This window comes from Phascolarctos cinereus, unplaced genomic scaffold (genome assembly GCF_003287225.1).
Source record: "Phascolarctos cinereus isolate Bilbo 61053 unplaced genomic scaffold, phaCin_HiC Scaffold_9;HRSCAF=440, whole genome shotgun sequence".
NCBI lineage: Eukaryota > Metazoa > Chordata > Mammalia > Diprotodontia > Phascolarctidae > Phascolarctos > Phascolarctos cinereus.
Genome location: NW_027556402.1, coordinates 105208090 through 105225415, shown reverse-complemented (window position 1 = coordinate 105225415; position 17326 = coordinate 105208090). Strand labels below are relative to the sequence as shown.

General features: G+C 42.3%; 1 protein-coding gene across 2 annotated transcripts in view; it reads right to left on the bottom strand.

The window, feature by feature from the left end:
• Positions 1 to 17326, bottom strand: part of GATB (glutamyl-tRNA amidotransferase subunit B) — a 110970-nt gene that overhangs the window by 62224 nt on the left and 31420 nt on the right. For both annotated transcript variants that reach the window (XM_020994123.2, XM_020994124.2), the window contains 3 exons: positions 4213 to 4326; positions 1300 to 1384; positions 633 to 677 (listed from right to left, as the gene is read on the bottom strand). In XM_020994123.2, coding sequence (XP_020849782.1) covers positions 633 to 677; positions 1300 to 1384; positions 4213 to 4326 — 244 coding nt within the window. The remainder of the gene's footprint in view (positions 1 to 632; positions 678 to 1299; positions 1385 to 4212; positions 4327 to 17326) is intronic.

Genomic DNA, 17326 nt, shown 5'->3' with positions numbered 1-17326 from the left:
AACAATATAATAGTGCCTTATTATTTGGGTTTTTCTGAATACCATCCTAGACTCACTTGTTTGTTTTTTAAGCCCATTATTTCACAGATTAGCACGTTTATATTTAAAACGCCTGAACTGACATTAAGCCATCATGAGTGGGGCGGGGGGAAGGTTTTGAAGCCAGAGGAGTATGTACATGAATACGCAGGAACACAGAAGCCAGAGTCTCAATCACTTTTAAATGTTCATAGGGGGTGGTGCAGTGGATAGATCTCCAGCCTTGGAGTAGAGAAGACCTGAGTTCAAATTTGACCTCAGACACTTGACACTTACTAGCTGTGTGACCCTGGGCAAGTCACTTAACCCTGAATGCCTCACTAAAAAACAAAAACAAAAACAAAAATCCCATGTTCATAGGGCAGCAGGTTTTTCATCACCCTGGACTACAATAAAACAATTCTCTTTTACGCTAGTGACAGACTGTCTGTATTCTCTACCTTGCAACAACAACAACCACAACCACACCCACCACAACCACAACCACACCATCCAATGTTATCTCTAGAACTAAAGGCAGACCAGGATGTTGTTGCTTTTGGGACCAAATTCCAAATACATGGGAGCACCAGGAGAAGAGGGAAGTTTCCTACCGGTAGTCCTGCTTTCCTTCTTTATCCCTCATGGACACGGTGCACCTGGCACGGAAATAAAGAGGTTGGTCAACATCAAAGAGAACATTTCCTACAGTGCCACCAGCTCCTCCCCAATTGCCAGCTCAGAACTCCAGCTCTCTTCATTCCTAGCCCCCTGACCAAGGGCCGATCTTTACACGACCTTTCAAAATGGGAAGCCAGACAAGGAATCAAAGTAAGCTGAATAAAAAATGAAAAAAAAAAAAGTGGTGAAGAACAAGGTTGCTGGTCTACAAGATGAAGGCCATAAAACCAGAGGAGTAAGTAAACGGTCTCTGAGGGCTGAGGCAGACACCAGATGGGAAAAATAAAGGAGCAAAGGGGGGACAAGGTACCGGATGGGGATGGAAACAAGGATTCATAAACCAGGAATACACACCAAGAGAGAAACAGATCAGGAGAGGGTCCAGAGGCCATGGATACATTTTAAAGATCCAAATGATAACCAAGAGGCAATGGGACCTGAAGCTTCTGAGGCCAGGGAGGGGGAGCCTAGCCATGTTTCCCACTGGACTTGGGACTCCTAGCACAGATACTTGGGTTACTTTCATTTTGGTCAGACCCTAAAAGTGCACCCTCTCCCCACATTGACTGTCTCCCCCTTAATGATTTTCAACAAACTCACCCAAGTTTCTCATCAAATGCTCGTGTTTCATTCAGAATTTTGCCTCCATTCTGAAGTTCTTCAATCTGTCTCTGAATTTCATAGTCTAAGAGAAACAAAATGATTTACCATCACGGGATCACACTAGAAATTCTCTGACTAACACCTTCCACTGCCAGTAAGGCAGTAATTAGAAAGAACCTTAAAAAAAAATCTTAATTATGCCCAAGTATCACAAGGAAGAGGATTACTGCACTAATTATTTCACGACACATGATGGGCTTCCCCCCAACTCTAGCCCAAAGGTAAGTCTTGGTTAACTGAAATTTCAACGTAATGTCCCAGACTTCCTTCTGATAACTGCTTTGGTCTTCTCGCCAAGCCTCATTAAAAAAAAATCTGAGCTACACAGAAGCAATTTCATCGATTGGGGTCTGTCTTTGCTCCTTTCCTTGTCCTCCCTAAAGACTAAGTGCCCTGAGCTAGAGCCCATGGGTTATCTAGCTCAGGTGTGTACACTCTGAAATGGTGGCTCATCCTTACTAAAGGTCTGCCCTATCTAATGCCCCTGTGCCAAGGAACAGTTCCCTTCCAGCTCCAAAATTCTGCAACGGCAGGGATATTTCACAGAAAGTCTGCCTCAGAAGATGAGGAGACATCCCCTCATTCCTGCTGCTTTCCCACGTTAAAATAAAATAACATTTGACATTTATATAACTCCTTAAAGTTTGCAAAATATTTTACATGTGTGATCTCATTTGAGCCTGAGGAAAATCCTGTGAGGTGAGTACTGGAGGTAGTATTTTAGAGGGGTACTACCTCCAGTATTCCTAGTAAGGAATCTGAGGCGAGGGAGGTAAAGTGACTTACTTGCCCACGGACACAATACAAAGTTAAATGGTGGAGGGGGGATCTGAACCCAGGTCTGGATTTGTTTTATGCTCAAAATGACTTTTTATACACATAATAATAGCTTCATGTGAAGGTGAGATCTGTAAAAGTACAGAGTTCTACAATGTGCTGGTGGCAGGAGGATCTGGGTTCAAATTTCACTTAACTGTATGATGTCAGGTGAGTTACCTAATTTGGTGTTTCCTCATCTATTAAATAGGGATAATAATAGCACCTACCTCACAGGATTATGGTCAGGCTCAAATGAGATCATGAATGGAAAGAGCTTTGCACACATTACAATGCTATATTGTCAGCTTATCACTAGCTCCTATTTCTCACTGCTGGAGGAGCCTGGGTTGACAGCCTGTGACATAGTGGGTACTTAATAAATCCCTGTTCACTGACTACTGATCGACAAATCCATGTCACCCTTTTGGGAACCACCTTCATTTTTCTGCCTTTACTATGCCCTGAGCTAATGAGTTCTATAAGTTTACCACCTTCTGCATAATGGAGATGTTCTCCTTCATTTACTCTAAAGTTCCTTCTTTCAAGTTTCCATTCTGTTCAGGAAACTTGACCCTATCCACATCCCTTATTATTTTATAATTTGGATCAGCTCCTCTGTCAGACTCTGACTTTGCAGACACAACAGCCCAATCTCTTTGTCTGTCCTCATCCCCTTACTCCTACTGTACCACCTCGATCATTTTAAAATGCTCTTCTCTGAACTTTTCCTCCAGGTCTATTAAGTCTCTTTAAACATTTATAGCCCAGAACCACACACGGAATCCCAGATCTGAATGAACCACGAATTTATAGGAGGCTGAGACCATGTTTTCAGTTTTGTTTCTAATGCTCTCTCTGATGCTGCCCAGAGTTCTGTTGATTATTTTGGCTATGACAGCACATTTGTGGACTGAGGTCTGCGGGGACCAGACGAAAAGATTCGGAATACCCTTTCTTGAGTCCTAACTGCTTTGAGAATATCACCCTGTAGCCCCAGGTGGACCATTTCCCCTTGTCCTCACCCAGCCCTAAATCTCAAGCGCCCCTTTCCTGAACACAGACATGGTAACTGACCATGCAAGGTCCTTCTTCACTATCTGTTTCCACTTCATAAAATAAACAAGAGGACAAAGCTCCAGGCACACGGTGCCTCTCTCTCTCTTCCCATCTCAGGAGAGACAATGATGTCCTAGGGCTTTGGGAAAAAGCACCATCCCCCAAATCAGGATGGATTGAAATCCTTCTTCCACTTTGGAATTTGCAGACTGGCAAATTTGTGACTGGCAAAAAGACTGTGTATTTTACACAGTGTGCTACTTTAATTATTATGCATTTATTATTCATCAGACCCCCACAATGAGTCTACCTTTTCAACATCTCTTGTGTACATCCCTTTCTCCACTCACACAGCCATTCCCCTAGTTCAGAACGCCATTGTCCTTTACCTGGATTACTGCAATAGCCTTCTGGCTCTAGGATTGAGCTACAATGACCTGAGTGCTGTTCCACAAACATCATCCTGTCTCTCCCAACCCCATCCATGCCTTTCCTCTTGGCTGTCCTTCATGCTTGGAATGCTCTGCCCTGTCACCTCTGCCTCAGGGTTTCCCTAGGACCCTTCAAGACCCAGCTCAAATCCCATCTTCTGCAGGAGGCCTTTTATGCTTTCCCCAAGATTATCTTCAGTCTCCTCTGTATATATCTTATACGCATCCACTTATTTTCATGTTTGTCTCTCCCTTTAGAATGGCAGCTTCCTGAGGGCAGGAATCATGTTTCTGCCTTTCTCAGCACAGTGCCTGACATATACAAAAACACAGAAAGTGCTTGATAAATACGTCTTGACTGACTGATGGAGCAAGACTATCACCTATTTTTTAAGGAGCCTGTATTCTAAGGGAAAAGAGGCAAGGGACACGTTTTAACCAAGTTGGTAAAAAAAAAATAATAATAAAATCTGGCCAGCCTATGATGAGTCTTCAAGGCAGTCTACTTGGAGAACCATAAATCGAGGAGTAACATGACATTTACCTATTGCTTTGGCCAAGAATCTTATGCTGTTGAGATTCTTCACTTCGGTCCTAACTCCCAAAGGCTCCCCAGGATGATGCACAGATACGTTAGCGTCCACTCTCAGCTGGCCCTCTGGAATGAGAAATGAAACAAGGTTTCAAATCAACCTGGCCCAATAAGGTCTGTGACATAATGGAAGTGGTCTAGCAACGTGAAACCATATGTAACCTGCAAGTGGGTTTATATAAGACGTCCATCTGGGTGCTGAAGGAGGAGGGAGATGGCTTTTTAAAAACATCTGTAGCTGTGGTAACCAGAGCTCCCCTTTTCCATGCCACTGTTTAATGACAACTGTTAAAATAGGCACTTAGCTCTGGGTGTCTTTCATTGAATTACCTCAGAGAGGGCAGAGTCAAGAAAGTTGACTCATGGAGGAAGAGTTACAGTATGTGCATGTGCATGTGTGTGCGTGTGTATGTGTGTGTGTATGAGAGGGGGAAGAAAGAAAAAGGAGGGAGAAAGAAGAAGAGAGGAAAAGAGAAAAGAAGGAAGAAAAAAGAGCAAGAGAGGGAGAAAGAGGAAGAGAGGGAGAGAGAAGAGGGAGGAAGAAGGAGGAAGGAAAAGAAGGAGAAAAAGAGAAAAGGGAGGAGGGAGAAGGGAAGGAAAGAGGAGAAAGGAAAGAAGGGGAGGAGGGAGAGAAGGAAGAAAAAAGGGAGAGAGGGAGGAAAGGAGAAAAGAAGAGAGAGAAAAGAAGGGAGAAAGAAAGAATAAGGCAGGGAGCATAAGAAACAGAGAACAGGAGGAGACAGGAAGAACAGTAAAGAGAGGCGGAGGGAAAGCAGAGAGATGTGTGATGGGGAGGACAAGCAAACCTAACTTCCTTTGTACTAAAGAAGAAAAACAACACTGTTCAGATGGAGATTTACTCTGCAGTTTTATTCTGTGGTTTTTTTCCCCACAGTGTCTGGGGGGGGGACCTTCAGAAATTACTATTTGATAGCCCTACACTGCTCTCCAATAGAATGTGGATTTTTCACAGTGATTCTGGGAGATTTATAAGAGAGTCCTTGAGAATTTACAGCTCAAGGGCGAGAGCCAGAAACCCTCCTCATTTTCTCCCTCCTCTTTCTTCATGCTACTGTAATAATCTCTTCCCTCAACAAGTAAGATTCTGGGCCCATCTTGATGGCTGCATGCCCTGACAACAGAAAGATGGTCCCGTTAGACAGCAGAGCATTCGGCACTGTGGGTTCAGGGTGGGGGGCTGCTGCCCTTAGGGGAGGGCCTGAAACTTTGCTTCTCTTTTTCATCTTTGCTCTTCTGGGAGCCAAACACAACCAAATGATTTGTGGGGAGGCCTGAGAGAACCTATTAGAAAGTAGAGGGATGTAAAAATCCTGAGCCAAATGAAAAGGGATGAAGATAAGAAGCAGTCCCATCCCCCACTCACTCTATGGCAATACAGCACAAATTCTCCATTTTTACCCTTCATCTGTATTTATAGCCACAACTGAAAAGAGAAGGAAAGCTGAACTTTTTGTTGTTAGTTTTTTTTTAATTAAAAAAGTAACTTCCTAAGTAGCAGTGTTGTAATGTGCTGACTAATGAAATATATTTTACCAGGTCCCTCAGGAAGAAAATTTTTTTATTTAAAGTACAAATGAATTTCTTGCCAAGAAAAAGCAGAAGCTGGAGACTGTATCATCATGCCTATCCCTTCCCCCTTCTTGTTTCCCATGAAACCCTAAGCAAACAAGAATAAACTCCCACTTAACAAATACTGCATGTTTTTTCAAATATCCCTCACTTCAAATACAATGTCTTATTCTGCCTTCCTTTGACATGCTCATAATATGGCTGTTTCTAAAGCAAATATTTTGGAAAGAAATCAGATGCAAGGAGCCTTATTGACTGGAAGGAGCACTGTCTTTACAGGCAGCATTGGGATCTTCTGATGTCTCATTGTAATGTAGAAATGCCTTTGGATTCTCCAAGGTCATGCCACTGCAACATGAGTGTAAGGTTCCACTAAGCTGGAAAAGCCTAGAGTACAACCCTGAGGTGAGGTTCACTGCTGGAGGGGAGGGGCACCAGATGGGCCCCCTCCCTTTTTTTTGGCCACAACAACTCATGAAGGCTATTTGATAGAGGTCATGATCTGTGTGGATCGAGGGAACGGATATTTGAAATGGTGAAATCCTGTAAGTACTGAAGTATTTACATTTCAGGCCATTCATATAGTCACCTCCCTGTAAGTATCCCACAGAGTTCACTCCATGGTCTCTTCCTTCAATAATTTTCTCTCTTAAACAGTTCTTTCACTCCAAAGGCTTCATCTAACACTTTTATACTGATATGAGGTCCTTTCCAGTTCCAAAATGGTGAATCCTAAATTAGATTCCCCAGCCTTACCTTTTAACCCATACTCAAATCAAGTACTTCCAGATTTCCATGGCGTATCATCATTTTACTGCTGTCACTTGGAGAAGTCGGCGACTGAAGTCATCAACTAAATATTCGGTGTGATCTCTACTTGTGTGGTGAGGTAACAAGCCCTTCTAATTAGAGATCCGCACAGAGCTTCTTCACTGAGGTTCTGAGTTCTCCATCCCTGGAGGGGCTTAAGGAGAGGTCAAATTGTCTAGGAAATCACTGAGGAGACTCCTACTCAGATATGGAATCTAAGGTTCCTTCCAACTCTGAGATTCTATCATCTTTCCTCTCCCAAACTAAGGCTCCTAATCCAGCTTTGGAATTTGTCGAATCAGCTAGAAAGGTTTGATTCACATGACTTCTCCCATTTCTTTGTCCCTTTTTTCTAATTTGTCACAAAATCTTATTTATCCACCCCTTCAAATGTATCTATTTGTCCCTTTACCATTTCAACTGCCACCACTGCAGTTTATACTCTCATCAGCATATACGAGGCTCCCTCCTTTCTAACTTAACCTGCATATAGTCAATATATTAATACTACTATCATGCTAAAAAACACACAATAGCTCCCTACTGGCCTTGCGAGTCAATCCTCTTCCTGACATTAACATACTGCATAACCTGGTCCAACATAAACCAAACACGCCTTTCAATGGCTCCCTTCCCTGACACAGGACATGTTCATTGCCTAGAATGCACTGCATCTTTTCTCCAACTGTTCAAATCCAACTCACCTTTTAAGATCCAGATCAAATGCTGCCTCCTCACTGAAGCCTTTTCCTTAATACTTAAGCCCACACTAATGGCTCCTGCAACTCCACTCACTCTTAAAGGGCTTACAATGTATGCCACACAACTGAGGGCTTGTTTATGCCCTGTTTTGCACTGATCTTTCACTTGTGGGTGAGTCTTGTGTGTGAGTCTTGTGTGTGAATTTTGTCCTGCCAACCAGACCGCAAACCCCTTGAAAGGGTTTGCATTAACTTGTATACTGTTGAGCACATGGCAGTTACTCAATTCAACTCACACTATCGACTGAACAGAAAACAGACAGACCTGAGATCTGAATCACCAAAGATTCATTAAGCTCAGGGCAGACAGTGTGCAAAGTGTCCTAGGCTTTTTATCATGACAGTATCTTGATAATGTCTGCGATGTGACTTCTGGAGTGAGACCACCTAAATGACTTCTAAAAAATACTGTCTTCTTCCAGGATTAAAAATCCTATTACGGAAGAGAGAAAAAAGCATGAAGTTTAGCCTATCCTGGAAAAGACTACACTTACCAAGTGTCTGAAAAGAATCATTTAGTGACCTGTGGTGGTGAAGGAGATTTTCATTAGCTTAGATTCAAATCTAGTGTCAAATACAACAAGACATCCTGTTCAGCAGTGACAAAATACCTTTTAATCAAATTAAGTTATATCACCTCGGGTCCAACTCAGCTCATTCTACTAACAATGGGAATTATCTTCAATCACACATTACAAGGAGGGTGAGGTAAGCATGTAACCAATTCCTAAGCTCCAGATGTGGTTCTGTATATAACACCAGAACTAAGAGGACCCAAATGCCACAGGGTAAAAATAACAGTGATGTGACAAAGTTATAGCTCTTCTCTTCGAAAACATATTCTGGAAGTTCTGGGAGGTCTACAGATTAGCTTTATTCTATATGTAATCTGTGGTCAAATGAAACTCTCAAATGCTGTTCACATGAACCAAAAAAAAAAATATCATGATTTCAATATAATTAATTTTCTCTGTGATTTGACAGATAGGCTTCACCAGAATGCCGGAGTGCCCTGACACAAAAATTGTGGAAAATCCCTGATCTCGAGTCCCCATGGATGGCTCCTTTATCCATACTTGTGAAATTTATTTTCTGAACCTAAGAGCAAGCGTTTATATTTATCTGTGTCACATTTGACTTTATTCAAATTGGTCCTTCATTCCAGTCTACCAAAATTTTTTGGGATCCTGACTTGTTTTGTCCAACATATTAGAATCACAGAATTTTAGATTCAGAAGGGCTCAACAATGAATACCTTCCATAGCATTCTGATAAATGGTTAGGTGCTGACCTCCAGTGATCAGGGAATTTGTCATGCCCATCCTGACTGAGAGCAGCACTCATTATTATGAACATTTTCCGTATGCTGACCCCAAAGTAGCCTCCCTATAACTTACCGCTTGTATATGTACAGTCCCGTACAACAGCATCAAGCAGAATATGCCAAGTTAACCTTATTAGCTATCATTCCTAACTTCACGTCATCCATAAGAGACGCACTTGACATGTGGCCTTCATTCAAGTCAATGATAAAAACGATGATGATGAAAACAGGCCTGAAGATAGAGCCTTTCAGCATTATACTGGAGACCTGTCTCTAGACTGACTGTGAACCATTATCTGCTACTCGTGTCCAGTCATTCAACCAATTCTAAATCCATCGCTTCATTTTATCCATAGAGAAAGAACAGGAGACTTGGGTAAATCCTTGGCTAAAATTCAGACAGACCACACCGTGGTCATTTCCCTGTTCCATCAGTCTAGTAACTCTATCAAAAAAGGAAATGCCATTAGTCTGACCTGACTCACTGCACTCTCCCTAAGTGCTCACAAATCATTCCTTTAATAATGCATGCTAGCATTTTTCCCGGCATTGAAGTCAAGCGCACTGTCTGACCGCTCAAAGAATCAATACGCTTTCCTGACCCTTTGCTGGACACTGGGATACTGTCTCCTGTTCTGCAGTGGCCCCAACGATTATCTAGCTTTTCAAAGATCACTGAGAGTGGTTCAGCAATCAGTTCTCCAAGGTTTTGCAGGGCCCTAATACTCACTGAGAGCAACTAGGTTCCTTGCCACCCCCTCAGTTGTCCTGGATTTCAACTCACTACTGACCATTTTTGTTCCATCCTTCCTTATCTAAAGGTCATTCCAACAATGAAACCAAAAGCAAACAGGATTTAAGGAGTTCTACTTTATCTCTGTTTTCCTTTATTATTTACTCCTGTATCCACCCCAAATATCAATTCCATTCTTCCTTTATTTTTCCTTTTGTCCCCAAGATCAATTATTTAATGGACAAAAATTTATGTGTCAGGCACTGTGCTAGGAACTAAGGATACCAAAACCAAAACAAAACAAACAAACAAAAAGAAATAATCTGCCTGCATGGAGCTTACAGGCCTATCTATCTAGGGATATATCCATATATAAGTATAAAAAAAGTAAATATGAGGTAATCTGGGAGTGGAGGAAGCACCAGTAGTTGAGGGAATCAGGAAAGGACTCTCGTCTGACTGGGATGAGCTTTGAAGTAAACTGGGATTCTAAAAGGTGGAGGTGAAGAAGGGATGTATTCCAGGAATGGGGTTATAACCTGCGCAAAGGCTTGGAGATGAGAGATGGAATATTAGGGAGGAAGAAAAGTAAGGTCAAGTCAGCTGGATCAAAGCGTGTACATCAAAGAGGTATAATATATGGTGAGGTTAGTGTTAGACAGTGAAAGGTCTTAGGCGCCAAAGTAAAGAATTTGTATTTTACTATGGGGGCAATGGGGAGCCATCGGATTTTATTAAGTGTCTCAGTGACATGGTCAGATCTGCGCTTTAATTGCTTTGGTAGCTGTGTGAAGGATGGCCTGGAGAGGATAAAGACTTAGGGCAGGGAGATCAGTCAGGAGGCTTTTGCAATAGTTCACGTGGGAGGTGATGAGGGCCTTAACTGGGGTACTGGCTATGTGAAGGGAGAGAAAGGGGGAGAGGGAGAAGATGATGTGGGAGAAGAACTGACAAGACCTGTAAGTGATAAGGGAGAAGTCAAAGATGACAATGACACTGAGGATTCTAGTGACTGGAGGGATAGTGGTGCCTTGGACAGAAACAGGAAAGGTCAGAGGAGGGGTGGGGAGAAGAGACTGAGTTTTATTTTGGACGTAGGCCCTAGGACGCCCCAGGAAGGGGCCCCAGGAAGCACCATGCTCTTTCCACTGCTCCGTGCTGCCTCTCTAGGGGTTCTAGTAGGAGATATGCATCAATAATGAAGAAAGAGAAGTTATTTTCACTGTTTATGGGCATGGGTGCAAGTCTTTGCATTTCTATTGGAAGAAATAAATTCTGTCCTGTAGGTGATGTACTGTTAGCTTGAGTGTTTGCACCAGAGTTGAGGATCCTTTTACCTTTCTGTGGAGACATAAATATAAGCTCAATTCAGATGTTCCTCGGTAACCCTTGGCAGAAGCATAAGTCAAACAGAGCATGCTAAGTGAGTAGTTCTCCAGATTTGACCTGGTCCACCTGAACTCAGAGATGTGATTCTGGGTATAGTCAACTACAAGTCATAAGTAACACACAACATAACATACAAGTCAACTACAAGTCATAAGTAACACACAACATAACATACAAGTCAACTACAAGTCATAAGCAACACACAACATAACATACAAGTCAACTACAAGTTGTAAGTAACATACAACATAACATACAAGTCAACTACAAAGTCGTAAGGCTGACTTAATTTGTGGCTCCACAGATGATTCTGAAAGAAGAGTACCATGAATGTTCTAAGCAAGGGTAGGAAGACTAAGTGAATCGCCACTACCCCAAGGCATCACCTTGGAAAGCTGCCTAACTTCCCTGGGTCTCAGTTTCTTCCCGCACAAAGCAGGTGCTCAATAAATGTTTGTTGAATTAACCTGAATTAATGAAATGAAGAGACTGGGCTAGGTCTCTTCCACCTCTAACATTCTATGACTGATTCTAAAATAAACATGGAAAATTGCCAGCAGTAAATAATCTCATGCCCCATTTTAACCAAAAGCTTCAACCGCTTCTTTCTGTCCAGAACTTCTTAACAGCTGCTAGAACTGAATGATGTCCTCCTTTGGCTAGTCTAACAGAGATACCAAGAAGCAATGGCAAAAAGCAGAAACATAAATTCCCATCTACTAAAATATAGAACCTAAAAGGCTCCTACCTAAAAGACCCTGTAAGTCAAATTATTCCGCAGTCGGTCCCCCATCACTCGGCAATGTGATAATGGCTTGAAAACAGGCTTTCTTTAAATTATTAAATTTTTTTTTAGTAGAAAGACTTGGGCAACCACATAGTGGGAAGAAAACGGCACCCCAGGACCCATATCAGAATGATAGACTGTGCAATGTTTCCCCAAGATCTGGGCAGTAAGAGTCAGACGGCCCAGCAGGCAAACCGGCCAGAGAGATGGTAAACTCGTAGATACCATTCCTCTTTCCCGGGCGATGGACCTGGGCTAACATTGTGCCCTTGCTCAAAATAATAATAATTAACATCTGGATCTCAGGTTACAAACGTGTCAGATTCCTGATGGGTGTGAGATCACAATGAGTGTGAAGTTTCGTTTGCACCTGGGGAGGTAAGACAAGGCAGTACAACCTGACATGCTCCAGATTTAGATAAGGGGAACTCCTCACCAGATGTTGGGATAATATTGTTCTAGTCACTGGTGCTACAACAAAAGATGTGGGTTACTGGGGTTCATGACGTACAAAAGCCTCTAGAGCAGAGGCTCTGCCCCTCCAGGAAGATGGTGGCTCTACAGGGCACTGAACACTGGACCTAGAGGCAGGAGGACATGAGTGCAAACCCAGCCGTAGACACTTACCAGCTGTGTGACCCTGGGGAAGTTGCTTCATCTCTGCCTCCCTCAGTCTCCTCATCTGTGAAATGGACTGGGAAATGTATACTAACAGCACCTACCCTCCGAGGCTTGTGGAGAGGCTCAAATGAGATAGTAATGGTAGGAGGCTTAGTGCAGCGCCTGGCACACAGCGGGCATTTAATAAATCCCTTCCCCTCAAACCTTTTTTGTGTGCCATGGTTTCACAGAATAATATTTCTAAATGCATAAAACACGTAAGATTACAGAGGAAAACAATCATATTGAAATACAATTATGAAAATTAAAAAAAAAAGTTCACGTACCACAGCATCTCTTAAGAATCTCTTCTATTCAAATGTGGCCTCAGAGCACACACTTGACACTTACTAGCTGTGTGACCCTGGGCAAGTCACTTAACCCCAATTGCCTAAAAACAAACAAAAAAACCAAAACAAAACAAAAAAAAAAGAATCTCCTTCTGAAAGTTTAAGGATTAGAGTTATTAAGAGCTGTCAATAATGATTAAGCACCTAGGGTAATTAGGGTATGTGAGCATGGCCCTTCTAAGTTGGGGGAGTGTGTTATAGTAGGAAGAGCAATGAGAGGGAAGGGAAGCATTTATGGCTATGGACACAGCCCCGGACGCACCTCTATACATATGTGTGTATATCTACTGTGCCACCAGGCCTGGAGTCAGGGAGACTCATCTTCCTGAGTTCAAATCTGGCCTCAGATACTTACTAGCTGTGTGACCTTAGGCAAGTCACTTAACCCTGTTTGCCTCAATTTCCTCACCTGTAAAATGAGCTGGAGAAGGAAATGGCAAACCACTCTGGTATATTTGCCAAAAAATTCCACAAAGAGTTGGACATGACTGAAACAACTGAACAACAAGATATGTTCTATGCTACAATGCACTAATTTATAGCCTTTCTCTCTCCCTCTTTATATTTTAATGTGTATATATGTGTATTATATATAATAATGTAACATTACATAGCTTCTCTCTCTTTCTCCCCCTTTTTAAATACATACATGTGTGTGTATATGCATATATATGTGTATATAGATATGTGACTCCTCTCCCCCCTCTACACACGTGGGTATACACATATATATATCTCAAATATTATATACAATAATGCAATATTATATGGCCTTTCTCTCCCTCTCCCCTTCCTCTTCTCTGTTTCTCCCTCTCTCTGTATCTCTCCCTATATATGTATGTACATGTACACACATATACACATGCGTGCCTGCACGTGCTATGGATTTAGCCAATATTCCGTACTAGTTATGAGCCTAGGCCACTCACCTCTGGGAAACTCAGTTTCACCATCAACAAATGAAGGATTTGGATGAAATGATCTCTGAGGTTCCTCTTTTAGGTTTAAAGGTCTAAGGTCTAGGCCAGAGATATCTTCTTCCATAGAACAAACTCTCTCTAGATAGAAGTGCTGCCCCCCCCATCCCAGTTCTCAGCTGAAGATGCAGCAGCCCCACACAACTGATAGGTGCTCTTAAGAAACTAGGGATACCCCCTGCCTCTAGACAACTATTTCCCAAATGCCCTTTGGAATCGTCCCTTGTTGCCTGGCTACTGTGCTAACAGTGATGCTGGATGAAAACAACTCCTGTCCTCGCAACAACCAATGAGGTTTAACGAACTCTCTTGCTGTCACAGGCTGAGTTCTTGCTGTTACAGTCTGTCTCATGACAGGTTCCCAGATGGGACTATTTCTCAGCTAACAGGTGGCCCATTAATTTTTCTACAGGTTGGGTAGGAATTACAGCTATTCTGGGAAGAATCTACTTTATTAAAATAAACAGTGGTAGCTTTGCTAAAGTGTCACAAAACCTAACACATAGCTCATAAAATTGGATTGCTATCTAACTGTACTTTTTGTTTATATTCTACAAGGAAAAAGACTGTATGGAGATGAGAGCAGTAAGAGCTCTCCTGCTCCAAAACAGCGCAGAGTTTTTCCTGGTCTGCCAAGCAAATCTGAAAGCAGCTCACACTTATGCACTCCAAACATATGTGCCTGTACTTTTTTCAGTCTTTAATGGTTACCAAGGAACAGTTACTAAGGATGATCAATCCTCTACTCAGATCTTCCTCTGATGCCTCTTCACGGTGAATCCTTTCTCAAAGGCCATGAACTAAAGCCCAGCTAGGTTTTAGAAAGCAGGAAAGGCTTCAAGTATGGGCCTGCTCTCCAACAGCAGCTCCCCCAGGTATAAGGACACTCACCTTAGGATGTTCAGTCAGGAACTGATTGCGATTCGTTGGCCATGGTAACTTTAGGGGAATGTGGAGAGGCTGAGATTTGCGTCACCTCTCATCCTAGTGAAATCTCAGATCTTTCCAAGTATCAGAGAAAGGATGATAAAATCGGGGATCCTTCCACTTTCAGATTCAACCAAAGCTCTGTTTTTAACTGTTTCTGCTCCTGAAATGGCAGGCCTTTAGTGTGCCATGGGCAGAAGGACAGCCCACGAAGGGACAAGAAGCGGGTGGATGGAGTGATAACAGACAATGAGAGGGCAAACTCTTTAGCTCTTGTTTTACTTTCTGTTATCACGTCTAAAGAATGGACGTTCTTTAAGTTAAGATGGAGCTGAGACCCAAGATAAGTGAGGGCCCGGAGCAATGGATTTAAATCACCAGGCTCACACAAACTACATCCTAAAGTAGTAAAAACACATCGTGTGTGACTGTCAGCGATCTTTGGAAGATTCTGTGGTATGGAAGAGCTGCCAGGCACCGGAGTATGGATATGGAAAGAGGGTAGATTCCTTTTTTTTTTTGCCTAGGCAATAGGGTTAAGTGACTTGCCCAGGGTCACACAGCTAGTAAGTGTTATGTGTCTGAGGCCAGATTTGAACTCAGGTCCTTCTGAATCCAGGGCCAGTGCTCTATCCACTGCACCACCTAGCTGCCCCAAAAGAGGGTAGATTCTTTAAACTATAGGCCAATAAGCTTGACTTCAATTCCTGGCAAAATTCTTGTTAGAGGAATAATTTGTTTAGGATTAGCATTTAGGGAGGGTCCCTGTGATCACTAAAAGCCATCACGCCTCGATTAAGAAATGTTTGTAACCATGTGAAAAAACTGTTTCAAATCACAGGTAATTAGAGAAAAGAAAATTAAAGCAACTCTAAGGTTCTATCTCATACCCACCAGATAGGTAAAATTGACCAAAAAAAAAAAAAAGGAAAAACTAAAACTACAAATGTTGGGGGACTGTGGGAAAATAGGCACAATAATACGTTGTCAGTGGAGCTATAAATTGGTTCAGTCATTGTGGAAAGCAGTTTGGAACTATGTCGCCAAACATACTTAACTGTGCAAACTCTTTTGACCTAGTGAGACCATTGCTAGGTCTGTAGCTCCAGGGATTAAAGAAAGAAGAAAGGGACACATATTTAGAAAAATATTCATAACAGCTCTTTTTGCTATAGCAAAGCACTGGAAACTAAAGGGGATCCTGTCAATTAGGGGATGGCTAAACAAATTAGGGTATGTGAAGGTAATGGAATATTATTGTACTTTAAGGCAGAGGTGTCAAACACTCATCCTTCCTGAGTGTGGCCCAAAACAGATTAAAATGTAATTGGGAAATATTTAACAAAATAAACAAAAATACAGTAAAACATAGATACCATTACCTTTTAAAACTAAGTCAATTAGTGGCCTGTAGGGATCCCTGTGTACATATTAGTGGCCTCTCTGTGAGCTTGACGTGAAACTCATGGATGATAATGATGATGAGGAAGAAGAAAGTGGTGGGTTCAGAGAGAACTGGTAGGTCTTGGAGGAACTGATGTAGAGTGAAGTGAGAAGAACCAGAGGAACAACTTATATAATAACACTGTGAAGACCAACAACTTGAAAACCTTGTGAATTGTGATCAATGCAGTGACTAACCACGATTTCAGAGGACCAATGATGAAGTACCCTACCCATCTGTTGAGAGAGCAGTGATGGATAAAAGAGGCAGAATTGAGATAGACATTTTTGGACAGAGCTAATGAAGAAACTGATTTTGCATGACTAGGTATATTTGTTACTGGGGTTAACGGCTGAAATGCTGGGTCAGATCTAATGAGGTGAAATTTAGCTGGGATAAATGTGAAATTCTATATGTGGGTTCAAATGATCATCTTCCTAAGTGCTGAAAGAGAAGCATGAATAGGACAAAAATGAAACAAAACAAAACAAAACATGGGGGACTTGGGGAACTCTGAACTCAAAGTGAGTCAAAAGTCTTCAAAAAGCTAACATCAAGGGAGGCATCATTAAGAGAAAGCAGAGTGTCCAGAATGAGGGAGGTGATAGTCTTATTGTACTTGGCCCAGGCCAGACTGGGTGGAACACTGTTTGAAGTGCTTGGTGCTACGTTTGAGGAAGAAAGGACATTAACAAAAAGGCATACGTTGAGAGGAGGGTGACCAAGGAGGGAGAGCATGGACAAGGCTCTGATTAGAGATCATGCTTCAGAAGAATCAATTGAAAGAACTAGGGATGTTTAGCTTAAAGAACAAAAGATTTAAGGGGACATGGGCAAGAAGACAAAACTTTAGCTGTAGAACTGGAAAAGCCCTTAGAAGTCATCAAGTCCAACTGTCTCATTTGACAGGTGAGGAAACTAGCCCAGGAAGGGTAGACAACTTGCCCAAGGTCATACATGATCCTTACTACAGGATCAGAGGTAGGATTTGAACCCAGGGTCTTCAGTTTTCAAAGGGCTGCCATGGGGAAATTGTAAAGGCACATTTAGGTGTGATGTGAAGAAGCTGTCCAAAGGGAGAAGGGGCCTGACAGGGAAGGTGTGGACCCTTTCACATTGCAGGTTTTCAGGCAGAAGTTGGCTGGCCACTGAAGGGCTTCCTGGCTGGGGAAAAAGTGGGCTAGATGACCGACAGGTCTCTTCCAACTCTTGTGATCCTGGCATTCAGGGAACTTCCCTGGAAGACAGGAAGGGAGCAAAGCTTTCTTTCAAAAAAAAAGTCATCATTATGCTTAGTCATGCTGGTGAAGCATG